Source organism: Mustelus asterias, chromosome 16 (genome assembly GCF_964213995.1).
Source record: "Mustelus asterias chromosome 16, sMusAst1.hap1.1, whole genome shotgun sequence".
NCBI lineage: Eukaryota > Metazoa > Chordata > Chondrichthyes > Carcharhiniformes > Triakidae > Mustelus > Mustelus asterias.
Genome location: NC_135816.1, coordinates 74629134 through 74657023, shown reverse-complemented (window position 1 = coordinate 74657023; position 27890 = coordinate 74629134). Strand labels below are relative to the sequence as shown.

General features: G+C 46.5%; 1 protein-coding gene across 1 annotated transcript; it reads left to right on the top strand.

The window, feature by feature from the left end:
• Positions 1 to 1172: 1172 nt before the first annotated feature.
• On the top strand, positions 1173 to 25307 carry LOC144505253 (vesicular integral-membrane protein VIP36-like). The gene is made up of 6 exons (XM_078231290.1): positions 1173 to 1613; positions 6615 to 6733; positions 9422 to 9539; positions 20830 to 20909; positions 23053 to 23214; positions 25038 to 25307. The coding sequence occupies exons 1-6, from the start codon at positions 1391 to 1393 to the stop codon at positions 25290 to 25292; spliced, it is 957 nt and encodes a 318-aa protein (XP_078087416.1). The 5' UTR covers positions 1173 to 1390; the 3' UTR covers positions 25293 to 25307.
• The last annotated feature ends 2583 nt before the right edge of the window (positions 25308 to 27890 follow it).

The following is a 27890-nucleotide window of genomic DNA, read 5'->3' as shown; positions in this document are numbered from 1 at the left end:
GACTGTCCCATGTACATTGTGTTGTACACACTGCCCATGTACATTGTGCTGTATACACCAGCACACAGTCCAAGTATATTGTGGTATATACACTGACACACTGTCTATGTAGGTTTTGTGCATATACTGACACATTGCCGTTGTACAAACTTATGTATGTTGTGCTGTGCACACTGTCCAAACATATTGTGTTGTACAAACTGTCCATGTACATTGTGCTGTACACACTGACACACTGGGTGTGATTTTATGGCCTCACTTGTCCCAAAACTGTAATATCACATCTGGGGTCAATGGACCTTTCCATTGCCCACCACTTGCCTGCTCCAATTCCCATGGCAGGCAAGGTAGTAAAATTCCTGCAACTGTCCATATACATTGTGCTGTATACACTGTCACACTGTCCATGTACATTGTGCTGTATACACTGGTACGTTGTCCATGTATATTGTGCTGTACACACTGTCCATATATATTGTACTGTACAGAGTCATGTACATTGTGCTGTATACACTGTCCATGTATATTGTGCTTTACAGACTGTCATGTACACTGCTGTACCCACTGTCCATGTACATTTTGCTGTATACACTACTGACACACTGTCCAAGTATATTGTGCTGTACACATAGTGGTGGCACGGTGGCTAGCTCTGCTGCCTTACAGCTCCAGGGACACGGGTTCAATTCCAGCCTTGGGTAACTGTGTGAAATTTACATGTTCTCTGCGTGTCTGCATGGGTTTCCTCTCGTTGCTTCGGTTTCCTCCCGTTGCTTTGGTTTCCTCCCACAGTCCAAAGATGTGCGGGTTAGGTGGATTGGACATGTTCAATTGCCCTTAGTGTAAGGGAGATTAGCAGGGTCAATACATAGGCTTACAGGGAAAGGGCCTGGGTGAGGTTGTTGACAGTGCAGGCTCGATTGGCCAAAAGGCCTCTTTTTGCATTGTATTCTATGTACATTGTACTGTACACATTCTCCATGTATAGCGTGCTCTATACATTGACACATTGTCCATGTATATCGTGCTCTATACACTAACACACTGCCCGTGTACAGTGTGCTGTACACACTGTCCACGGACAGTGTAAGTTCCGACCTTTGACCTGAACTGGGGGGTTACCCTGTGGCGTTCACCCAGCCCTGAGCTGCTCTCCGCTGATTGGTTGGCCTGGGTGCAGCCCTGTTGATCCTCCGGGCAGCCATTTACTGGATCTGCCACCGTGGCAAAGTTAACAGACGGCACAGTTCCCAGCCTTGGGGATAGTTCTGAGAAAGCCTGAGAAGACAGGCTCCGGCAGAGAGGAAGCGTGTCCCTCCAATCTCCTTCCCCATTCTCTCCCCTCGCACTGCTTTCCGGGGGGTCCCTGGTAACGGCGGACTCACCGGAAATGACTGGCGAGGCGATGGCGGCGGTTCGGTGTGGTACAGGGAGCGGGAGGAGGAGCTGGGACAGGCGGGGAGGACGGGCCTCGGCCGCGGAGCGGCCTGTACTCGGCAAATGGGCTCTGTTCCTCATTCCGTGCCTGGGCCTGGCTCCGGCCGCGGCTGACATGACGGACGGCAACAGCGAGCACCTGAAGCGGGAGCACAGTCTGATGAAGCCGTATCAGGGTGAGTGCAGGAGGCATAGGGAGCTGGACTCCACCCCAGGGCCGGAGTCTGAGTCTCCCGTGATCAAAGTCATACGTGCAGAAAAGTCTCCACAAACCCTAATACTGAGATCCCGGAAATCCGACTTAGGAACAGAAAGTGCTGGAACCACTCAGCAAGTCTGACAGCCTCTCTGGAAACGGGAGTTCATGTTTCAGATCGATGTCCTTTCATCAAAACTTCTGTTGGTAATCTATCTACAATCCACGACTGCCCCTCTTCACCTCCCCCCCCCCCCCCAAATGACCTGAGGTGTTTAACTAACAAACTCTGCTTTTGAATTATGTTCGAGGACTTTGTACTACTTTTATAACGGTGTTAACCACATTGCTTCTTTTAACCAGCCCACATCTGCATCTCAAGGTCGCTACCATCTCTACCCTACTTAGATTCTTATTTTCTTTATTATTCCTACCACCTTACATGCACCTACATTGAACATCATTTTGCCATTAATGTCTTTGTATTTTGCTGCAGTCTCTTATTTAACTGCATTTCACAATTTGTTGTAGTTTGCTAATTTTTATGTATCTTCATTTGAGTCCAATTCAGTTATGCAAGTAATGAATAACGGTTGTTCCAGCATTGATCCCTGTAGAAAATCACTTCCCAATTTTGACGAACTTGAGTAACTACTTTAACTCTTAAGTTTTCTGTATTGTTGTCACTTTGCTCCCCATTCTACTATTTGACGCATGTGTTCTGACCATGGTCAAAACTCCATTATGCAGTACATTTATAAACACTTGTTGAAATTCCAAATATATTGCACAGTGCATTATTACAGCAGAAAAAGAGGTCCTTTGGTTCATTGTGTCTGCACTGGCCATCAAACACCTATCTATTCTAATTCCATTTTCCAGCATTTGGTATGCAGCCTTGTAAATTATGGCATTTCAGGTGCTCATCTAAATGTTTCTTAAATATTGTACGGGTTCCTGCCTCTACCACCCTTTCAGGCCGTGAGTTGCAGATTTTCACACCCTCTTGGTGAAAAAGCTTTTACTCAAATCCCCTCTATATCTGCCAACCCTACCTTAAATCTATTGACCCCTCAACTAAGGGGAATAGTTCCTTCCTATCTATGTCCCTCCATTTTGTACTCTTCGATCAGGTCCCACCTCAGTCTTCTCTGCTCTCAGGAAAGCAATCCCAGCCTAACCAGCCTCTCTTCATAGCCGAAACACTCCAGCCCAGGCAACATCTTGGTGAATCTCCTCTGCACCCTTTCTAGTGCAATCACATCCTTCCTATAGTGTAGTGACCATAACTGCGCTCGGTACTCTAGCTGTTGCCTAATGGGCATTTTATACGGCTCCATCATAACCTCCCTGCTCTTGTATTCTATGCCTTGACTAATAAAGGCAAGGATCCCATATGCCTTCTGAACAACCTTATCTACCTGTCCTGCTACCTTCAGGGATTTATGTACATGCACCCCAATGTCCCTTTGGTCCTCTGTACTTTCTGGTGTCCTAACGTTCATTGTGCATTCCCTTCCCAGGTTCATCCTCAATGTCTGCTCCTCTAAGTTTAGTGAGGTCAGTCAAGTTTGACTTTCCCATTTGAAATCAGAGCTGATTACTTTAATTATATTTTTAGTTTCTAGATGTTTTCCTGTTAAAATCTTTGTCTAAAAATTCCAATATCTTTCCTGCCACAGATAAAGTAATTTCCCGGACTTTTTTAAGCATAGGAATGTGTCATTATTTACCCATATAGCTTCTGCTATGTTCCTTTAAGTATGCTTGGATGCAATCCATCTGGAACCATAGCTCGAGGTTTGGATAGTTTGACAATGATCTTCATCGATCTCAAATGTCCATTTTGAATTCTTATAGTTTCGTGTCATTGTCATGCTATTTTAAGATAGATATTAATTGATGTTAATTTTTGGATTTATTTTCCCCCCATGAGCCCTATGTGCAAATGTTTGAACGATATATTTAGGATTGCTACTTTTTTCATTCTTTGTGGTCTGTCGGTTCATGATTTAAACAAAGAACAGAGTTGGTGCAGTCCACAGAGACAATACAATGAAAAATGTAGTGTATTATTGTACAAAATGTTTATTTTGAAGGGCAGTTGCAACAGAAGTTAACCAAAATGAAGCAATTTATATTTACAAAATAAAGAAACCAAATAGAAAGGGAAGTAATATGGAAGTTGAAGTGAGTGACATGATCTTACATTACAGCAGTTGCAAAACTTCAAAAGAGTAGTTGCTTTGCTGTAAAGTCCTTTGCGATCTCGAGTTGTGAAAGATAGTATGTGAATACAAGTCTCTCTTCTTTTTTCTATATCACTCCTTTTCTGTGGATCAGCTGAAGAATAAAATTTATCTGAATTATTTGACCTGATTGCCACATAACATAAATGAACTGAGATCTTCAACATTTTAGCCATGTATTAAGTTGCAGTGCTGAATGATTTCCAATGTACTGTAATTTTCACCTAAGTTCACAAGTGTCATTGCCAATGAGAAGTACTCATGGTATCGAAAGTACTCAATTTTAGGCACCTCTATTTGTAACATTTGTTGCTGTTATTGAAATCATTCAGTCTACAAAGAAGCAGAAGAAAAATCGCTATTGTTGGTTGTTACTGCCCAAAATAAACTGAGCAGTTAAGATGTTGTCAGCAGTATCTTTGAAATTGACATTCATGCAGATGGCTCATGTTGTACTGCTTTTAACCAATATAAGTGAGAACCATTTTTAAGCACCAACCTTGGGAAAATGCTTAATGTCTGCTTTCGAAATACAGTAATTGAAACTTTCTATTCTTGAGCCACAGACCACCCGCTATGAGGTAGGGATACGCTTTATGCTGCAGCCTGCAAGTGGTTTTAAGTATAGGAGTAAAGATGTTTTGCTGTAATTGTATCGAGCCTTGGTGAGATAACATCTGGAGCACTGTGTGCAGTTTTGCTCCCCTTATTTAAGGAAGGATATATTGACTACAGAGAGATGTGCAGAGAAGGTTCACCAGACTGATCCTTGAAGTTTATTAATTTATTAGTCACAAGTAGGCTTACATTAGCACTGCAATGAAGTTACTGTGAAAATCCCTTAGTTGCCACACTCTGGCACCTGTTCGGGTATACTGAGGGAGAATTTAGCATGGCCTATGCACCTAACCAGCACATCTTTCGGACTGTGGGAGGAAACCGGACACCTGGAGGAAACTTACGCAGACATGGGGAGAATGTGCAGACTCTGCACAGACAATGACCCAAGTCGGGAATCAAACCCAGGCCCCTGATGCTGTGAGGCAGCAGTGCTAACCACTGTGCCGCCCATTTGGGAGGAGAGATTGAAGAGACTGGGTCTGTGTTCTCTAAAAGTTTAGAAGAATGAGAGATGTTTTCATTTAAATATTGAAAATTTTTACAAGGTAATTGCAGAAGTTTCTCTTGGCTGGGATGTCGAACCGGGGGACGCCATTTCAGATTAAGGGGTGAGCCATTTAGGACTGAGTGAGAAGTTTCTTCACTCAAAAGTTTGTGAATCTTTGGAATTCACTGACCAGAGGGTTGTGGATGCTCAGTTGGTGAGTACATTCAAAGTCAATAGACTTTTAGGTGGTAAGGAACTTGAAGGCAATGGGTATAGTGCGAAAAGGTGGAATTGTGATAGAGCCAAATTACCTACTGCAGCTCATTTTTCTTACATTCTTAACCAACCCCATCAATAATAAACTGGGATATTGCTCAGTACTGACTGGCTGTTGTCTTTATCAATTGAAGAAGTAATCATCATAGAATCCCGACAGTGCGGAAGGAGGCCATTAGGCCCATTGAGTCTGATCTGACTACAATCCCACCCAGGCCCTATTCCTTTAACCCCACATATTTACCCTGTAAATCCCCTAACACTAGAATCAATTTAGCATGGCCAATCAACCTAATCCACACATCTTTGGACTGTGGGAGGAAACTGGAGCACCCGGAGGAAACCCACGCAGACACAGGGAGAATGTGCAAACTCCGCGCAGACAGTGACCCAAGGCCGGAATTGAACCTGGGTCCCTGGCGCTGAGAGGCAGCAGTGCCAACCACTGTGCCACCATGCTGCCCCACAATTTAAAATTGTGAAATACATCTGGACATCCTAAGGATGTGAAAGATATTACATAAGTGAAAATTCTTTCTGTACTAATGCATGGGCTGATCTTGGGCTGCAGTTCCACAGGGACCCATTACCCTCCAGCAACTAATTTTTAGGCAAAATACTACAGATGCGGTAAATCTGAAATAGAAACAGAAAACACTGGAAAAACTAGGCAGGTCCAGCAGCATCTGAGTGAGATGTAACATGGTGTATTGTTTTCTGTGGGGAAACATCGTAACAAATATAACTCAGATCTCCTCTACCCAAGTTTGGAGACTTTAAGGCTTTAAGTAGGAGCGGGAGTAAGCCATTTAACCATATGTGCCTGTTAGTCAGAGATAATGGCTCTTCTGCAACCTAACCCCATTTATCTGCCTTTATGCCAAATCCCTTAATTTTTGTTAATTAAAATGAATAAACTAAGTAGTGATTAACCCAGCATCAATTGCCATTTGTGGAAGAGAGTTCCAAATGTCTATCACCTGTTGCATATGGAAGTGTTTCATTCTGAAAGATTTGGCTCAATTTCCTAGGCTCAAATTAAGCAAAATGCTGCAGATGCTAGAAATCTGAGATAAAAACAGTAAATGCTGGAAAAACTCAGCCAGTCTGGTAGCATCTCTGGAAGGAGTTAACACTTTTGAGTCCAATAAGACTTCTCCAGAGCAGCACTGCAGAACAGTCGTATTAAATTTAAAACATTAACCGTGTTTCTTCTATTCAGCAGTGCTCTGAAGGTCAATATGCAAAATACCCTTCGAGCTACCCCAGCCAAGATCAGTGACATATTCTTTGTTGGAAGCTTTGTATTATTTCCTTTGTCTAACACTTGTTTTGCTTCTTTCTACAGGAGTGGGCTCGAGTTCTATGCCTCTATGGGATTTTGGTGGGAACACCATGTTGACAGGTCATTACATCCGCCTAACACCCGATGAGCGCAGTAAAGTGGGATCAATCTGGAACCGAGTGGTAAGTGTGTGTGGTGGTAATAGTGAACAGTACACTGCTGTTAAAAGGTTGCTGATCAAGGGTACTGGGTGTGAAATTATTGTACCGACTTTAGTTGAACTGAACACTTTATTCCAGTTACTGTATTTGCCTTCCTGAAGATCAACCAAATCTTCCACTGCAAAAATGTTGCGCAAGGTTTTGACTCATTGGCTTTGCTTACACCCATCTCCAGAGTGACATTGAATTTTACAACGTGGAAACAGACTATTCAACCTAGCAGATATATGCTGTTGTTTATACTCCACATCAGCCACCTCCCACTTCATCTTGAACTTGTAACGTGTGCATGAGGGAGAAAGGAAGAGAATGTCTAGCTTCTATTAAATACAGCAATTTGCCACAATTGCTCCTTGTAGCAGGTCCCACAGTCTGACCGCTACCTGGGTAAAGAAGTTCTCTTGAATTCCATGTTGGATTTATTGTGACAGCTTGATACTATTGGGAGTCTCTACAGATGGGAACATCTCTCTACCTCCACCATATTGAGTACCTTTGTAATTTTAAAGATCTCTATCAGGTCACCTCTCTGTCTTTTCTGCGAGAGACAATAACCCCAAATCTGTTCAATCTTTCCTAATATCTGTACTGTCTCATCACTGGCTTTCTAGGTATTAAGTCTGTTATGACTGTCATAAGCTTTCTTTTTCTGCTTTATCTCAGACTATCTGCTTCTGGATAACCAGGGACTCTAGATTTGGCAGCGCCATCTATTTTCTTTGTGGGGACATGTCTACCATGTGCCAGTAGAAACTCGGCTTTGGATGCCACCCACTGATTTGACACAGTTTTTCCTTCTCATAGAAGTATCCAATCCACTCTTGCTAGCTTACACTCATCCAGGCAAATAGAAAGGTATCCCTTTGTACTCCTGATTTGTGCCCTGTATGTTGGAAAGGATTTGGGGAATCAAAAGATGAATCATTCACTGGAGAACCATTGAATCCTACAGTGCAGAAAGAGATTGCACCAACTCTCAGAAAGAGATCCCACCCAAGCCCTATCCCCGTGCGTTTAGTGTGGCTAATTAATCTAACTTGCACACTTTGGACTATGGGAGGAAACCCATGCAGACACGGAGAACGTTCAAAACTCACATAGGCAGTCACCCAAGGCTGGAATCGGACTTGGGTCCTTGGCGCTGTAAAGCAGCAGTGCTAACCACTGTGTCACCATGCTGCCCAGGAGAAAACCCAGCCTCAAGCCTGCTCTTGTAGCCACAGATTTTCTGGTTGGTCTAGCAAGTAATGGTTAGTGTTGATGTTGAGAGATTCAGTGATGGTAATGCAATTAAATGTCACGGGGAAATGGTTAGATTCTCTCTTATAGTCACTGCTTGGCATTTGTGTGGTGTGAATGTTATTTGCCACTTGTCAATGTTGTTCAGGTCTTGCTACATATGGATAGGACTGCTTCAGTAAGTGAGGAGTTTCAAATGGTACTAAACATAGTGCAGTCATCAGCAGTTATCCCCATTTCTGACCTTATGATGGAGAAAAGGTCATTAATTAAGCAGCTAAAGATGGTTCTGTGGAAAACTACCCAAACTTAGCCAGTGATTGGGGAAAGTAGGCAATTGGTTTGACAAAGGGATCATTCGTTTCATTTATATGCACTTTGATTCCTTGTTCCCAAACTGGTCAAGAGTATTTTGTAAGAAAGTTGATGGAGTTTCATAGAACGTTTTTTGTGTAAGATCTTTCCTTGTTGAAAGTGATTGTTTAGTTGCAAAGAGAGCAAGGAGAGGAATTTATAGCTGGTGGTTCTGGGTGCGGGAAGAATGTTGACCAGGAAGCCTGCAGAGTGTGCCTCTTGCTGGGAGTAGTGCTGCAGATTCTTTAAAAGGTCATGAGCATAGGCAGTGGGTTGGTAATGCCCTTGAGTTGTTAAACCCCCACCCCATCCAACCACCCCACAATAGTTTAAATTGAATCTAAACTGGCACCATACCATGCAATATTTAATGTGGAAAATGATTAGAAGAACAAGTAGCTTCCACCATCACTACCAAAACAAACTGAATCTAGTACTAAAGGTATTAAAGAAAATCCTTTCTGCTGTTTGTGCTATTGCTGTTCTGAGCCTGGGAAATGGTTCCCACTCCTAATTAAGGTCCTCTGTTAACTGCTCAAAAATGTGTGTGCAAGGGTAAAATAAGGCTCAGCTCCTGTGATTCTCCAACAGACAAGTAGTCTGGTTCATTCACTCTAGACTCACGCTTTGGAGAGGGTACTGGGAGTGTTGATGATGCTGTTGCTTTTATTCATATTGATCCCCGTCCCCAGCAGGAATCCAAACCTTCAGACTGAGAAGGAAGACAGGAAGAAACTGGGAATAGATGCACTGTCATGTCATTCCTTTTTAACTGTCAACTGCCTGGGTTCAGACTAATGTCAGGGAAAAGGCTAAATAAAAATTTTCAATTGTTGGAAATCTGAAAGGTTACAGAAAATGCTGTTTGAACAGCAACTGCAAGATCAGGTTGAGTGAATGTTTTGGGTGTGGACTCATCCAGAATTCATTTACTCTGTCCACAAATACTGAGTGTTTAAAAAAACCTGTGTATCTCTTTAACTCTGAACGTCCTTTGCTCTGTATGTGATTGCTATTTCTTTAAGACTCCAACCAGTGTTGTCTCTGTCTTTACAGCCATGCTACCTGAAAGATTGGGAGCTCCATGTCCAGTTCAAAGTTCATGGAACTGGAAAAAAGAATCTTCATGGTGACGGGTTAGCTATCTGGTACACAAAGGATCGTTTAAGCCCTGGTACGGTACTGCACCCTCTGTTATCCCATGATTGAAAATACAAGAAGCTGAAGTTTCCACGAATCCAAAATCCACAATTTGTGATTTTATTTGTATATGGGAATGAGAAAATTAGGTCACATACAGTCCCTTTGTAAGACGAGTGGATAGAAAGTGGGTCGATACTAGCAGTGTGGCTGATACCCCTTCAGCTCCAGAATGTTTTTGCATGTTGCACGAAAATTGAGGGAGAAATAGACTCGTCAGAAATCCTCCTTTATTGCAGGTACAATCCTGAGCGACCTTTAAAGAAATAATTTGTAATTCTATATATCAGGAAAGGGTGCAAAAAAGATGTACAAGAATATTACCGGGACTGGAAAGTTTGAATTGGAAGGAGAGGCTGGATAGGTGGGATTTTTTTTTTCTGGAGTGTAGGAGGCTGAGGGGTGATCTTATAGAGGTTTATAAAATCATGAGGAGCATAGATGAGGTGAATAGCCACGGTTTTCCTCTCTGGGGTAGGGGAGTCCAATACTGGGGGGGGGGCATAGGTTTAAGGTGAGAGGGGAAAGATTTAAAAGGGGCCTGAGGGGCAACGCTTTAACACACAGGGTGGTGCATATATGGAATGAGCTCTCAGAGGAGGTGGTAGAGGCGGATACAAGTACAACATTTAAAAGACATTTGGACAGGTACATGGATGGGAAAGGTTTAGAGGGATATGGACCAAACACAGGCAAATGGGACTCGATCAGTTTGGGAAACCTGGTCAGTATGGACCAGTTGGGCTGAAGGGCCTGTTTCTGTGCTGTATATCTCTGACTCCCTAAAATGCTTCATAGCCAGTGAATTATATTTTGAAGTGCTGTAGCTGTTCTAATGCAAGAAGCACAGCAAGCTCCTACAAACACCAGTATGATAATTGTCAGGAAATTTGCTTTGGGTGAAGGGTAAATGTTGGCCAGGTCACTGACAGGATCTCCCCTGCCCTTGTCAAAGGGTGCGTTAGAATCTTTTACATCCATCACAGGGCTTTAGTTTAAATCTCACTCCCTCAGATTTGCACTGGAGCATTGGTCTAGATTTCAGACTTGGGAACAGGCCTTGACCCCAAAAACCTCTTGATTGTTACACTTGCTGCAATATAGCAACGAGCCTATTAATTGCCATGCTTTTTTCCAGACATAGCAGTCTTGCCTTGCTGATCTTCTGCTGCACCCTTGAGTGCTGGTGCTAAGCCAACTTTAATGTTTATCAAGATTAGTTAGGAATCAGCTAAAATGCTGTGACCAATTCTCAGCACTACACTTGAGGAAGGATAGGATAGTCATGGAAGTCATTCATCCCATTAAGTGCCTATGGAACAGTGCAATCAGTCTCATTCCCCCATTCTAACCCCATGGCGCTGCAAGTTTATTTTCCTTAAATGCTCATCTATTTCCTTTTGAAATCATTCACCATCTCTTAGAACCATAGAAAATTACAGCTCAGAAACAGGCCTTTTGGCCCTTCTTGTCTCTGCCGAACCATTTTATGCCTAGTCCCACTGACCTGCACTTGGACCATATCCCTCCACACCCACTCTTCTTCCACCATTCGATATTTGATTTATTATTGTCACATGTATTAGCATACAGTGAAAAGTATTGCTTCTTGCACGCTATACAGACAAAGCATACCGTTCATAGAGAAGGAAATGAGAGAGTGCAGAATGTAGTGTTATAGTCATAGCTCGGGTGCAGAGAAAGATCAACTTAGTGTGAGGTAGGTCCGTTTAAAAGTCTGACAGCAGCAGGGAAGAAGCTGTTCTTGAGTTGGTTGGTACGTGACCTCAGATGTTTGTATCTTTTTCCCGACGGAAGAGGGTGGAAGAGAGAATGACCGGGGTGCGTGGGGTCCTTAGTTATGCTGGCTTCTTTGCAGAGGCAGCGGGAAGTGTAGATAGAGTCAATGGATGGGAGGCTGGTTTGCGTGATGGATTGGGCTACATTCATGACCGTTTGTAGTTGCTTGCAGTCTTGGTCAGAGCAGGAGCCATACCAAGCTGTGATACAACCAGAAAAAATGCTTTCTTTGGTGCATCTGTAAACGTTGGTGAAAGTTGTAACTGACATGCCAAATTTTCTGAGTCTTCTGAGAAAGTAGAGGCGTTGGTGAGCTTTCTTAACTATAGTGTCGGCATGGGAGGGACCAGGACAGGTTGTTGGTGATCTGGGCACCTAAAAACTTGAAGCTTTCGACCCTTTTTACTTCATCCCGTTGATGTAGATAGGGGCATGTTCTCCTTTACGCTTCCTGAATTCGATGACAATCTCCTTCATTTTGTTGACATTGAGGGAGAGATTATTGTCACCGCACCAGTTCACCAGATTTTCTATCTCATTCCTGTATTCTGTCTCGTCATTGTTTGAGATCCGACCCACTACGGTGGCGTCGTCAGCAAACTTGAAAATTTAATTGGAGTGGAATTTGGCCACACAGTCATAGGTGTATAAGAAGTATAGTAGGGGACTGAGAACACAGCCTTGTGGGGCATTGATGTTGAGGATGATCGTGCAGGAGGTGTTGTTGCCTATCCTTACTGATTGCGGTCTGTGGGTTAGGAAGTTCAGGATCCAGTCGCAGAGGGAGGAGCCGAGGACCAGGCCACGGAGTTTGGAGCTGAGTTTTGTGGGAATAATGGTGTTGACGGTTGAGCTGTAGTCAATAAATAGGAGTCTGACATACATGTCTTTGTTATCAAGGTGTCTCACAACACCAGGTTAAAGTCCAACAGGTTTATTTGGTAGCACAAGCCACCAGCTTTTGGAGCGCTGCCCCTTCATCAGGTGAGTTCTGTTCACAAACAGGGCATATAAAGACACAAACTCAATTTACAAAATAATGGTTGGAATGCGAGTCTTTACAGATAATCAAGTCTTAAAGGTACAGACAATGTGAGTGGAGAGAGGGTTAAGCACAGGTTGAAAGATGTGTATTGTCTCCAGCCAGGACAGTTAGTGAGATTTTGCAAGCCTAGGCAAGTCGTGGGGGTTACAGATAGTGTGACATGAACCCAAGATCCCGGTTGAGGCCGTCCTCATGTGTGCGGAACTTGGCTATCAATCTCTGCTCAGCGATTCTGCGTTGTCGTGTGTTGTGAAGGCTGCCTTGGAGAACGCTTACATGAAGATCAGAGGCCGAATGCCCGTGACCGCTGAAGTGTTCCCCACCAGGAAGAGAACACTCTTGCCTGGTGATTGTCGAGCGGTGTTCATTCATCCGTTGTCGTAGCATCTGCATGGTTTCCCCAATGTACCATTCTTGGACACACGCATCTCCATCTAGGATGGTCACCTGAGCACTTCACTGTACCGCAAGCCCATGGATAACCTCACAATGCTCCACTTCTCCAGCTTCCGCCCTAAACACATTAAAGAAGCCAGCCCCTATGGACAAGCCCTCCGTATACACAGGATCTGCTCAGATGAGGAGGATCACAACAGACACCTCCAGACGCTGAAAGATGCCCTCATAAGAACAGGATATGGCACTCAACTCATCGATCGACAGTTCCGATGCGCCACAGTGAAAAACCGCACTGACCTCCTCAGAAGACAAACACGGGACATGGCGGACAGAGTACCCTTAGTCGTCCAGTACTTCCCCGGAGTAGAGAAGCTACAACATCTTCTCGCCAAGGCCATCCTCACACCCCCACTTCTTGCCTTCAAACAAACGCACAACCTCAAACAGACCATTGTCTGCAGCAAACTGCCCAGCCTTCAGGAGAACAGTGACCACGACACCACACAACCCTGCCACAGCAACCTCTGCAAGACGTGCCGGATCATCGACACGGATGCCATCATCTCACGTGAGAACACCATCCACCAGGTACACGGTACATACACTTGCAACTCGGCCAACGTTGTCTACCTGATACGCTGCAGGAAAGGATGTCCCGAGGCACGGTACATTGGGGAGACCATGCAGACGCTATGACAACGGATGAATGAACACCGCTTGACAATCACCAGGCAAGAGTGTTCTCTTCCTGTTGGAGAACACTTCAGCGGTCACGGGCATTCGGCCTCTCATCTTCGGGTAAGCGTTCTCCAAGGCGGCCTTCACTACACACGACAACGCAGAGTCGCTGAGCAGAGACTGATAGCCAAGTTCCGCACACATGAGGACGGCCTCAACTGGGATCTTGGGTTCATGTCACACTATCAGTAACCCCCACGACTTGCCTGGGCTTGCAAAATCTCACTAACTGTCCTGTCTTTTTAACCTGTGCTCAACTCTCTTTCCACTCACATTGTCTATACCTTTAAGACTTGATTACCTGTAAAGACTCGCATTCCAACCATTATTTTGTAAATTGAGTTTATGTCATTATATGCCCTGTTTGTGAACAGAACTCACACTCGCCTGATGAAGGGGCAGCGCTCCGAAAGCTTGTGCTACCAAATAAACCTGTTGGACTTTAACCTGGTGTTGTGAGACTTCTTACTGTGTTTACCCCAATCCAACGCCGGCATCTCCACATCTTATCTAGGTGTTCCAGGGTTGAGTGCAGGGCCAGGAGAATGGCATATGCTGTGGACCTGTTGCATCGGTAGGCAAACTGTCGTGGGTCCAGGCAGTCTGAGAAGCTGGAATTGATTCGTGCCATGACTAGCCTTTTGAAGCACTTCATAATGTTGGATGTCAGAGCCACCGGCCCATAGTCGGTTGGTTGGTTGGCTGCTTGGTTTTCCTTAGGTACCGGGATGATGGTGGTCGTCTTAAAGCAGATAGGGACCTCAGATTGTTGTAAAGAGAGGTTGAAGATGTCTGCGAATACCTCCGCCAGCTGATCCGTGCAGGATCCGAGTGCTCGTCCGGGTACCTCATCCGAGCCAGTTGCTTTCCATGGGTTGACCTTCGAGAAAGCTGCTCTGACATCTGCAATGATGACCTCAGATACAGGTTCATCCAGGGCTTCCAGTCTCATTGCAGTGATTTTCACGCCATTACCACTTGCTGGTAACGGTTCTTCCTCGTGGCCCCTGCATCTCTTGCCTAAAATCTTAAATCTGTACTCTCTTGTCTTTGTACTATTAACTGATGGGCACAGCTTTTCTTTGTCCAGTTTATGTAAACCTGTCATAATCTTGTATACCTCCAGCAAATCTCTCAATTTTCTTTGCTCCAAGGAGAGCAACCCCAGCCTTGTAGCTAAAATCCTTCATTCCTGGAACTATTCTGGCAAATCTGCTCTGCAATCTCTCAAGAACCGTCATGTTCTTACTAAAATATGCTGACCAGAACTAGGTGTGCTAAGCTATTTGTGGCCTAACCAGAGCTTTATACAGCTTCAGCATAACTTCCCTGGTTTTGTACTTGGGCCTCTATTTATGAAATCCAAGATCCCATATGCTTTGCTAACCACTCTCTCCATATGTCCTGTCACTTTTTCAAAGATCTTATGCACATTAACCCCAGGTTCCTCTGTACTTGTACACGTCTTAGAACTACTATTCTATTAGATAAGGTAGATAGTCAACATCTTTTCCCAAAGGTAGGGGAGTCTAAAACTAGAGGCCATAGATTTAAGGTGAGAGGGGAGAGATACGAAAGCATCCAGGGGGCAATTTCTTCACTCACGGTGGTGAGTGTCTGGAATGAGCTGCCAGAGGGTACAATTTTGTCTTTTAAAAAGCATTTAGACAGTTACATGGATAAGATGAGTATAGAGGGATATGGGCCAAATGCGGGCAATTGGGACTAGCTTAGTGGTAAAAACTGGGCGGCATGGACAAGTTGGGCCGAAAACTGCTGTAAACAGCTTATATTCTACTATTGTTCATGTGTTTCTCAGCTAAAATTCTTAAATTCATTACTTCACTGTTGTCAATACTAAATTTGCCTGTCCATTATGCTAATCTTTATGTTCTACTATCAAGACCTTGGAGGGGGTGCAGGGAAGACTTGCTCAAGTGGTACCAGTGATTAAATAATTCAGTTATTTGGAGAGACTTACATTGTTTGAGGAGGGAGGTGTTTAAAATCTTAAAGGTTTTGATAATGTAAATAAACTGTCAATTGGCTAAAGGGTTGGTAACATGAAAGCACAAATTGAAGATTATTGACAAAATAACCAAAGCGAAAATGTGGAGAAATATATTAAATATTTTATTAGTATCACAAGTAGGCTTACATTAACACTGCAATGAAGTTACTGTGAAAATCCGCTAATCACCACATTGCGGCGCCTGTTTGGACACATTAAGGGAAAATTTAGCATAGCCAATGCACCGAACCAGCACGTCTTTCGGAGCATGAGAGGAAACCGGAGTACCTGGAGGAAATGCACGCGAACACGGTGAGAACGTGCAGACTCCACACAGACAGTGACCCAAGCCGGGAATCGAACCTGGGTGCCTGGCACTGTGAGGCAGCAATGCTAACCACTGCCACTCTGTGACCTGGAATGCACAGACCGAAAGGGTGATGAGAGCAGATTCAACTTTGAGAAGGAAATTGGATGTTTAAAAAGGAGTAATGTTCAGGGCCCTGGGGAATGAATAGGAGAATGGGACGGTTGAATATCTGCTTCAGAGAGGGCTTTGGTGGGCTGAATGACTTGCTCCTGTGTTGTATGATTCTATGATGTTGGCTGTAGCTGAGTATTGTTTAATAGAACAGTCGAGTTGTATTTAATGGCCAGAATACAGTAGTGTTGATGGATTGAAATTACAAGTTAAATTTCATTGCTAGACCTTTGGGATTAAGACTGTCCTTTGGTGATGAATTATGCAGCCTTTCTTGAATAGCAGGCTAATAGTAGACTTGTGGAGTGCTGTTCATCAGTGATGTGCTGCAATTAGTTCTATAGCTGGCCTGTATTGTGTTGTAGTTGTTAATGTAACTGAATTGACATGCGCCATAATGTTCTTTATTCGTTTTTATCATTGTTTTTCTCAGTGCTGGCAACACTTTGCAGTGACTTTAAGTACTTCACCGATCATAGACTCAAGTATATAGATTGTAACAGTCAATGGGAACTCAAACAAGCTTGTATATTAGTAGCACCATAATAGTTTATCATAGAATCCCTACAGTGCAGAGGGAGGCCATTCGACCAATCAGATGGCACTGTGTCACAGTGGTTAGCACTGCTGCTTCATAGCGCCAGGGATCCAAGTTCGACTCTGACCTTGGGGGTCATTGTCTATGTGGAGTTCGCACATTCTCCCCGTGTCTGCGTAGGTTTCCTCCAGGTGCTCCAGTTTCCACTCGCAGTCCAAAGATGTGGAAGTTAGGTAGATTGGCCATGCTAAATTTCCCTTAGTGTCAGGGGACTAGCAGAATGGATATGTTGGGGTGACGTGAATACGGCCTGGGTGGGATTGTTGTCGGTGCAGGCCCCTTGGGCCAAATGGCCTCCTTCTGCACTGTAGGGATTCTATGAGCCTGCATTGACAACAAACCCACCCAGGCCCTGCCCCTGTATTCTGACACATGTTCGTCCCCATGACACTAAGGGGCAATTTAGCATGGCCAATCAACCTAACCTGCACATCTTTGGACTGTGGGAGAAAACCGGAGCACCCGGAGGAAACCTACGCAGACACGAGGAGAATGTGCAAACTCCACACAGACAGTGGCCCGAGGCCAGAATTGAACCCGGGTCTGTGGCGCTGAGAGGCAGCAGTGCGAGCTACCATGCCGCCCACTCTACTGATAAGTCACAAAAACTGCATCCCAATCCATTCAGTCATTAGTATCTGCTTGATATCTGGTGAACAGCTTTACTTGAAGACTGAACTCTTGATCACATGCATTTGATAAGCTGCTCCTTTTGTCTGAATTTGTCATCTCTAAATTGGACCATTACACTGCACTCCTGGCTGGCTTCTCATCTTTCACCTCCATGTGGTGTGTGGGGTGTGGAATGGACTGCCTGCAGTGATAGTGGAGTCTGACACTTTAGGAACATTTAAGCGGTTATTGGATAGGCACATGGAGCACACCAGGATGATAGGGAGTGGGATAGCTTGATCTTGGTTTCAGATAAAGCTCGGTACAACATCGTGGGCCGAAGGGCCTGTTCTGTGCTGTACTGTTCTATGAGGTTATTCAAAACACTCACCAAGTCTCATTCATTAACGCTGTGCTGAATGATCTGTATTGGCTGCTGGTTAAGCAATGACTTGATCATAAAATTCTCATTATTGTTTTCAAATGCCTTCATCACATCATTCCTCCCTATCTCTATAATCTCCTCCAGCCCTACAACCCTCAACCTCCAAGATAGCTGCACTCCTCCAATTATGGCCTCTTAAGCATTCCCAATTTTAATTGCTCCATCATTGGCAGCTTTGTCTTTATCTACCTCTAAGCTCTGTTATTCCTTCTGTAACCTGCCACAGGACTCCCCCTGCGTGTCCCCTATGTTGCTCCTGGACCTCCTCATGCCCCACCTGGCCCCCCTCCCTACATTGCTTCCAGTGCCCCCCCCCGGCCTCCTTCCTCATGATCCACCTGCCTCACCGGGATATGTGCCCTAACATCTGTTTCTGTGGATTGATGTCAAATGTTCTTTGATAATGCTTCTGTGAAAATCTTTGGGATGTTTTACTGTGTTGAAGACTTGATTTAAATGCAAATTCAATTGTTCAATAACTTTAGAGAATCACTTAGCCAATATGTTCAGATAATTGAACCATTGTTTGAGTTAATGGGAGATGAACCTTCGGTCAAGGTAACTGAATGATGGAGTTGAGAAAATCAAATAATTTCAATAAGCTATCAGTTGGAGGACAGAAAAAGAAAGCCTAATAGTTACTGTTGGTGTTTAAAATGGTGAGGGAGTGAAGTGGCTGAGCTGACAGGAAGGTTTATTTAAGCATTAAATTAAATTGGCGTTCTTCAAATCCACTCAAATCACCATGTTTGTTTTAGAATCATTAAAGTTAATCAAGTTTATCTTGATTGATTTGGTCATTTCTTTTCGTTCCCATTTTCTCAATCTTTTCTATGTATAGTGGCACGGTCGCACAGTGGTTAGCACTGCTGCTTCACAGCTCCAGGGACCTGGGTTCGATTCCCGGCTTGGGTCACTGTCTGTGTGGAGTTTGCACATTCTCCTCATGTCTGCATGGGTTTCCTCCGGGTGTGCCGGTTTCCTCCCACGGTGGAAAGATGTGCGGGTTAGGTTGATTGGCCATGTTAAAATTGGCCCTTAGTGTCCTGAGATGCGTAGGTTAGAGGGTAACATGTATAGGGATATGGGAGTAGGATCTGGGTGGGACTGTGGTCGGTGCAGACTCGATGGGCCGAATGGCCTCTTTCTGTACTGTAGGGTTTCTATGATTTCTATGATAAGCAAACAATATGGACTGTACACATTGGGTAGTATTGGATTTGATCCTTTTTATGTCTATTTTTTCTAGCGACCAAAAGATTTTCTTAAACCCGGTAAATCAGTAGGTGTGGCAGCGTCTGTGGAGAATCATAGAATCGCTGCAGTGCAGAAGGAGGCCATTTGGCCCATTGAGTCTGCACTGACCACCATCCCACCCAAGCCCTATTCCTGTAACTCGACATATTTACTCTGCTAACCTCCCTGTCACGAGGATCAATTTATCATGGCCAATCAACCTAACCCACACATCTTTGGACTGTGGGAGGAAACCGGAGCACCCGGAGGAAATATATGCAGACACAGGGAGAATGTGCAAACTCCACACAGTGACTCGAGGCCGGAATTGAACCTGGGTCCCTGGTGCTGTGAAGCAGCAGTGCTAACCACTGTGCCACCGTGCCGCCCAGAAACTGAGTTCATGTGACCTTTCTACAGAACTGAAAGAGGTAGAACTAATAAATTATATGGTTGGAGAAGGCGGGGAGGAGATGGAGCAAGAAAGGGAGACAGACAGGTTGGAGCAAAGGAAAGATTACCGAACTTGTGTCATGGACATAAGACAAAGGCGGGGGTGTTACTGGTGTCATTAGAAACTGAAAAATGCGAATAGTGGCAAAAAGTCAGATAAAATCAGTAGGTGTGGTAATCAGTAGGCACGGTAGCACAGTGATTAGCACTGCTGCTTCACAGCTCCAGGGACCTGGGTTCAATTCCCGGCTTGGGTCACTGTCTGTGTGGAGTTTGCACATTCTCCTCGTGTCTGCGTGGGTTTCCTCCGGGTGCTCCGGTTTCCTCCCACAGTCCAAAGATGTGTGGGTTAGGTTGATTGGCCATGTTAAAATTGCCCCTTCGTGTCCTGGGATGCGTAGATTAGAGGGATTAGCGGGTAGAATATATAGGGATATGGGGGTAGGGCCTGGGTGGGATTGTGGTCGGTGCAGACTCGATGGGCCGAATGGCCTCTTTCTGTACTGTAGGGTTTCTACGATTTCTATGAAAATGTGTTAATAGAAGAATAAAGATCATTGCTCAGTGGGAGCAAAACTGAACAAGGGACAGGGTTTCTGATTTTTGCCAGCCTAACCTGATCACTGGACTTCCACACCCAGCAATTTTGAGTAGGGAGGAACATGGTCACTGGAAAGCAATCAGGAATCATGATTTTTGTTTTCCCTTCCCCCAGCAAGGCAGGTTTCTGGTTCCAGCTGTTGCTTGATGAACTCCAGAAAACCAGTTAGTCTGCTTTTAAATGTTACTCAGCTGTTGTTTCGGTTTGTTTTCTGGGCCTGGTCATTGTGACCTGTAGTCACTTGATCAGCTGGGTTTCAATGACATCTTTATGTAAACTAGTTGTTGTGTAAAGCCTTCCTTCCACATGAAAGAATAAGGCTAATAGTCTGGGTGACAAGAATCCAGTCGCTCAGCCTGTTGTTTGCTGCCACGTGTGTGCACTTGTATCTGTCAATTTCTTGAACCCCACCCACCTCACTCATTTTTGCTTTTCTTTGCAGGGCAAAGTATTTCTGACTAAAGGCTGGTGTCTGTGTTTATTTTTCTTTATTCTTTCACGGGATATGTGCGTCACTGGCAAGTCCAGCATTTGTTGCTTATCCCTAATTGCTGAGCAGTGAAGAGTCAAACACATGTAGATCTGGCTGGAGAAGAATAGCACAGATTTCCGTCGTTGAAGGATATTAGTGAACCATGTGGGTTTTTACAGTTGTTAGTTTCATGGTCACCATTACTGAAACTGGCTTTCAATTCCAGATTTATTAACTGAATTCAAATTCCATCATCAAATTCCAATAGCCTCGCCCTTGGATTACCACGATGACACCATATTATAAGCTATTTTGGCATTTGTGGTGAGGGTCAGTGTGTAACTAATGCCTTTTTACTATTTTTCTCTTGCAGGCACTGTGTTTGGAAGCAAAGATAAGTTCCATGGCTTAGGACTGTTCATAGATACGTACCCCAATGATGAGAGTGCTGATGTGAGTACCAGGTGATACCCAGACTTGATTGGCTTATTCCATGCCCTGCCCTATAGTCAAATTCTCGTAGACTCGTAGAAGTTATGCAAAACATCACAACCCACTGGTTAGGCTTCAGTTGGATCATTGTGTCAAATCAATGATGCAATCAATGGGATGGAACTAAGGAGGAATCAGAAACATGATCAAAACATGGACACAGGGAATTTTGCTAATTGACTTGGCACACTGAATCTTGGCACACTGAATCTTGGCACACTGAATCTTGGCACTGGGGAAAATTAGATGTGGGACTGTGTTAAAGCCTCTCTCTCTCTTATCCCTCTTCAGACCACAACTCTGATCTACACTGGATATCATTCTTTGATTGTTGAGGATCTCAGTTGCCACTTGTCCTGACTGCAATTATGATTGATTCATGATTGCATCAGTCTTTTTTTAAAACACATTCTTTGGTTATTTTTTTGGAACAACACCATAAAATCTTGTTGCAGAAGGGCGGCACGGTAGCACAGTGGTTAGCACTGCTGCTTCACAGCTCCAGGGACCTGGGTTCGATTCCCGGCTTGGGTCACTGTCTGTGTGGAGTTTGCACATTCTCTTCGTGTCTGCGTGGGTTTCCTCCGGGTGCTCCGGTTTCCTCCCACAGTCCAAAGATGTGCGGGTTAGGTTGATTGGCCAAGCTAAAATTGCCCTTAGTGTCCTGGGATACGTAGGCTAGAGGGATTAGTGGGTAAATATGTAGGGATATGGGGGTAGGGCCTGGGTGGGATTGTGGTCAGTGCAGACTCGATGGGCCGAATGGCGCTCTTTTTGTGCTGTAGGGATTCTAAGGATTCTAAGATCTTCCATTGAGAACCCTTGCACTCTTCATCTAATCACATATTTTCTATTGCTTTCTCCCTCCATCAGTTTATCTAGCTTCCACTTAAATGTATCTGTACAATTTGTCTCAATCACTCCACTCTGTATTCTAACCACTCTTTGGATGAAGATGTTTCTCTTGAATTCCATACTAAATTTATGACCATCTTGTATTGAGTGCTAGTTTAGCACTCTCACAGATGGAAATATCTTCTCCAAATCTACCCGATCAAACTCCTCATAATTTTAAAGACCTCAATCACGTGACCTCAATATTTTCTTGATCCAAATCCTTACATGTGTTGCTTCCCAACCTTTTTCCCCACACAACCCCAATTTAATGCTCTGGACAGCATGTGACTCCAGACTGAACATTTGTGGGGTACGACATTTGAGCAACAGGCCTGGCCTTCAGCTGCTGAGCAGGCCAGTGTGGAAGTGAGGCTGAACATGGTGCAAAGTCTTTAAACTGCAGAGTTTTTTTTTGAAAAGCACCTAACTTTTCACAGCCATTTTAGCTGCAGCGAGAATCGGGCTTTGAGGATCTTCCCACCATTTGAAAAAAAATCCAGATTTAAAGCTGTTGCAAAGCATGTAAAACAGACGGCATTACAGTTATTGACATTCAATCTGAGCTCCATGACAGCCATTTCTGCCTCGGACTGCACCACTCTAAAATGTTGTCTTGCAACAAGACTGCCCTTAATGTTTTGGTAATTGAAGTTGATCTCTTTGTTTTGCAATGCAATCCAAAGCTGACTATTCTGATGCTCTCCTGAAGGCCTCCCATCTTCCATCACCCATAAACTTGTGCTCATCCAAATCTCTGCTGTACACATGCTAACGCAGACCAAGTCCTGTTCATCCATCATCCCTGTATTTGGTGATCTGTTTTGGCTTTTGGTACCGCAGCACTTTGATTTTAAAGTTCTCTTATTTGCAAATTCTTCCAGACTTTATCTCCACCAACCCTGCACTACCAGCCTAATCACTGTAGCCCCTTCGAGCACTGTAATACTCTTATTGGTGGCGATGCCTTCAAATGAGTAGGCCCAAGGCTTTGGAATTCTATTCATCAACTTGTCCATCTCTCTCTCCCATCCTTTAAGAGGATTCTTGACCAACTTTTTGGCCACCTGTCCTCTAATTTGTCTTCTAATTTGCTTTGCTGTAAAGTTTTGACTGCCCTTGCCCTGTGATACAACTTGGCACTCACTGCTTTAATGGTGCTATATAAATGCTGGTGGCTGTTTTAAATCTCCTGGTTCTCTCTCTGCAGCGGGTGTTTCCATATGTCTCAGCGATGGTCAACAATGGAACTCTGCCTTATGACCACAGCAAAGATGGACGCAACTCTGAGCTTTCTGGATGCCCTGCAGAAGTCCGAAATGTAGATCATGACACGTATTTGGCAATTCGTTACTCGAGGGGAAGGTTAACGGTAAGTGACGGATTGTGGCACTTGGAATATTACAGTCCCAAAGGAGTTGGCTGCCACCTGTGATGTCGAATATCACAGAAGGAGGCCATTTGGCCTTTAATGCCTGTGCCAGCTTTTTAGAAAAGCTGTCCAATTTATCCCAGGTTTTAGCTCTTTCCTTGTAGCCCTGCAATTGTTTTCCTTTCAAATACATTATTTATTGTTGCAAGTAGGCTTACATTAACACCGCAATGAAGTTACTGTGAAAATCCCCTAGTTGTCACACTCTGGCGCCTGTTCAGATACACTGAGGATGAATTTAGCATTGCCAATACACCTAACCAGCATGTCTTTTGGACTGTGGGAGGAAACAGAAGCACTCCATACGTACAGTCACCCAAGCCGGGTATCGAACCCATGTCCCTGGGGCTGTGGGGTCGCAGTGCTAGCCACCTATATATAATCTAGTTCCTTTCTAAAAATGACAATTGAAACTGCTTCCATCACTCTTTCAGGCAGCACATCCCAATCATTGCTTGCTGCATTAAAAGAAACGTGCTCCTAATTTTCCCCCTCGTTCTGTTGCCAATTATTTAAAATCTGTGAACTCTGGTTAGTGACCCCACTGCCAGTGAAAACAGTCTTACTCCATTTTGAGTTTTGCACAACTCTATTAAATTTTCCCTTAATCTTCTGTACTCTGACACAAATCCTCACTGCTTCAATCTGCACATAACTGAATTCCATCACCCCATGTGTCATTCTGGTAAACGTCCTCCGTGCTCTTTGTAAATCCATGGTTCAATGTTTTTTTTTAGCATATTTGGATCCCTAGCCTGTATAAATCCCATGGGTTAATTCACCATCTCCTAATCTTGGTTCTGTGACAGAACCTCTCATACCCCCTTCAAAAGACTGCAAATGAGAGTCTGGAAGGCCAGTTTCTGCAGTACAGGATAAGAAGGGCAAAGAAAGTAATATCATTACCAAGGTAGATTTTGTTTATGTCCAGCATCCAAACAGTGGAGAGTAAATAGGAGAGAAAATCGTAAACTTTCACTCCCTCCCCTTTATTCTCAAGTTGAGTAATCGACTTGGATGAGAAGAACTTTGCTTTAACAAGCTATGAGTGGGTGAGATTTTTAAAATAACATGCAGCTTTGAAACTTAACAAGCAATTTGTCCCAGTATGGACCCCCCACCCCGCCCCAAGTCCAATGTACATACAAATTTAGACACACAAAAGCTATAGCTGTTGCAGCTATATTCCGTTCAGAACAGTGGAAATGAAGTTGATGTGTTTAACTTGCCGCCATTCTTCAAGGGACCTGCTTCGGGTGAAGGAGAATGGTGGGCAGGTGGTGACCTTTGAGCTGGTTTTCTGAGATGTCTCTCTCCTCTCCCCCTCTCTGTGGAACATCAGGTGGCTCTTTTGAGCCCAAGATTTGGCAGTTTGCCTCGAGAGAAATTGCAGCTGGCACTGCCACACACAGCACCTGTACACTGGCATTGGGTTGAGGAATTCTAACATCAGTTTTGTAGTTGAGTAGGTAATTGTCTTAATTTGTTTCTCCTGCTCCCTCCTGAAGGTATTAGTTCCTGATGGGGTGTGGCTATGCAGACACCAAAGGTACAGCAGCGCTAAGCGGCACTATGGAAACTCTGAGAGACAGTGTACAAAAGGAAATAGGTGTAGGTGGCTAGCACAGTTGTGAAACTGAATCAAAAAAGTTGTAAAGGTGCCTGTGCAGTGTGTGCTATCAGCCCAAGACCCAACAGTAATTAACACTTTTTTCTGGTATGATGGAAGTGGCCCATTTCCTCAGTTCTTTCTGTTATGTCAGGTGAAGACGGATGTTGAGGACAAGAATGAGTGGAAAGAGTGTATCGACATCAGTGGAGTCCGACTTCCCACTGGTTACTTCTTTGGAGCGTCTGCAGCAACCGGAGACCTGTCGGGTAAGAGTGAATGCCTCTGTTTTATTTCCCTGTGCTTTACTTGTCAGTCTAGGCTCATAATTGAAACGTGTCATGGGGAAATCTATTGTTGTGGTTATAACAGGGTACTTAATCTTAAATCAAAACATGGGTTCGTATAAGAGAAATTGTGGTTTGACTGTTTTTGGTATGTGTACAAAGGGGAATCTGTGGATATGCTGAACCGAAATTTCCAGAAGGCATTTGACAAGATGCCACATCAAAGTTACTGCACAAAATTGCGCTCATGGTGTGGGGCCGATGTGGTGAGCCAGTAGGAAACACAGGTTGTAGGCATAAAGGGTTAATTTCGGGTTGGCAAGATGGAACAACTGCAATACCACAAGTGTAAATGCTGGGGCCTTGTGTTTACAATCGATATTAATGACTTGGATAAAAGGGGCATTGATTAATTGAGTGGGCAAAAATTTGGCAGATTGAGTGTAACGTGGGAAAATGGCAGGAAGAAGCAACCTGTTATTTAAATGGAGAGGGAGGCACAGTGTTATCTGGGTGTTGCGATACGTGAATCACAAAGTTATTATGCAGGAACAGCAAGTAATTAGGAAGGTAAAATGGAATGTTGACATTGTCATGGAATGGAATATAAAGTTAGGGATGTTTTCCTACAGTTGTACAGGGCTTTGGTGAGACCACACCGAGAAAACTGTACAGTTTTGGTGTCCTTATTTGAGTCCAAAGATGTGCGGGTTAGCTTGATTGGCCATGATTAATTGCCCCATAGGGTGATTAACAAGGTAAGTGGGGTTATGGAGATATTTCAGGCCTGGGTGGGAGTGTTGTTGGTGCAGGCACGGTGGGCCGAATGGCCTCCTTCTGCACTGTTATGATTCAAGAAAGGGCATAACTGCATCGTGAGCAATTCAGAGAAGCTTCACTTGACTGATTCCATGGATGTGGGGATGTCCTCCCCCCCAACCCCCTCGCCTCCTTCCCTTCCCCCCCCCCCCCCCCTCCCCCCCCCACCGCCCTCGTCCTCCCCCCCCCCACTCGCCCTCCTCCCCCCCCCCACTCCCCTCGTCCTCCCCCTCCCCCCACCCCCTCGTCCTCCCCCCCACTCTTCCCCCCCCACACCTCTGTCCTGCCCCCCAACCCCCTTGTCCTCCCCCCCCCCCGCCCCCCCCCCCCTCCCCCCCCCTGTCCTCCCCCCCCACCCCCCTTGTCCTCCCCCCCCACCCCCCTGTCCTCCCCCCCCACCCCCCTCGTCCTCCCCCCACCCCCTCGTCCTCCCCCCCCCCCCCGTCCTCCCCCAACCCCTCGTCTCCTCCCTGTTCCCCACCCCCTCGTCCTCCCCCCACCCCCTCGTCCTCCCCCCCCACCCCCTCTCCCTCCCTCCCCCCCTCTCTCCCCACCCCCCTCGTCCTCCCCCCCACCCCCTCTCCTCCCCCCACCCTCGTCCCCCCCCACCCCCCCCTCGTCCTCCCCCCCACCCCCCTCGTCCTCCCCCCCCCACTCCCCCCCTCGTCCTCCCCCCCACCCCCTCGTCCTCCCCCCCCCCTCGTCCTCCCCCCGTCCCCCCCCCACCCTCCTCGTCCCTCCCCCCCCCCCCTCGTCTCCCCCCCCACCCCCTCGTCCTCCCCCCCCACCCCCCCTCGTCCTCCCCCCCACCCACCCCCCTCGTCCTCCCCCCCCACCCCCTCGTCCTCCCCCCCCTCGTCCTCCCCCCCACCCCCCTCGTCCTCCCCCCCCACCCCCTCGTCCTCCCCCCCACCCCCCTCGTCCCTCCCCCCCCCACCCCCCTCGTCCTCCCCCCCCACCCCCCTCGTCCTCCCCCCCCACCCCCCTCGTCCTCCCCCCCCACCCCCCTCGTCCTCCCCCCACCCCCTCGTCCTCCCCCCCCACCCCCCTCGTCCTCCCCCCCAACCCCCCCTCGTCCTCCCCCCCCCACCCCCCTCGTCCTCCCCCCCCACCCCCCTCGTCCTCCCCCCCACCCCCCTCCCTCCCCCCCACCCCCCCTCGTCCTCCCCCCCACCCCCCTCGTCCTCCCCCCCCACCCCCCGTCCTCCCCCCCCACCCCCCTCGTCCTCCCCCCCACCCCCCTCGTCCTCCCCCCCCACCCCCCTCGTCCTCCCCCCCCTCCCCCCCTCTCACCCCCCCCCCACTCGTCCTCCCCCCCCCTGTCCCCACCTCTCCTCCCCCCCCTCCTTCCACCCCCCCTCGTCCTCCCCCCCCACCCCCCTCGTCCTCCCCCCCCCCACCCCCCTCGTCCTCCCCCCCCCCACCCCCCTCGTCCTCCCCCCCCCCCCCTCCCTCCCCCCCCACCCCCTCGCCTCCCCCCCCACCCCCCTCGTCCTCCCCCCCCACCCCCCTCGTCCTCCCCCCCCCACCCCCTCTCCTCCCCCCCCCACCCCCCTCGTCCTCCCCCCCCACCCCCTCGTCCTCCCCCCCCACCCCCCTCGTCCTCCCCCCCCACCCCCTCGTCCTCCCCCCCACCCCCCCCCTCGTCCTCCCCCCCCCCCCCACCCCCCCTCGTCCTCCCCCCCCCCCCCCCACCCCCTCGTCCTCCCCCCCCCCCCCCTCCCCCACCCCCCTCGTCCTCCCCCCCCACCCCCCTCTCCTCCCCCCACCCCCCTCGTCCTCCCCCCCCACCCCCCTCTCCCTCCCCCCCCACCCCCCTCGTCCTCCCCCCCCACCCCCTCGTCCTCCCCCCCCCTCGTCCTCCCCCCACCCCCCTCGTCCTCCCCCCCCCACCCCCCTCG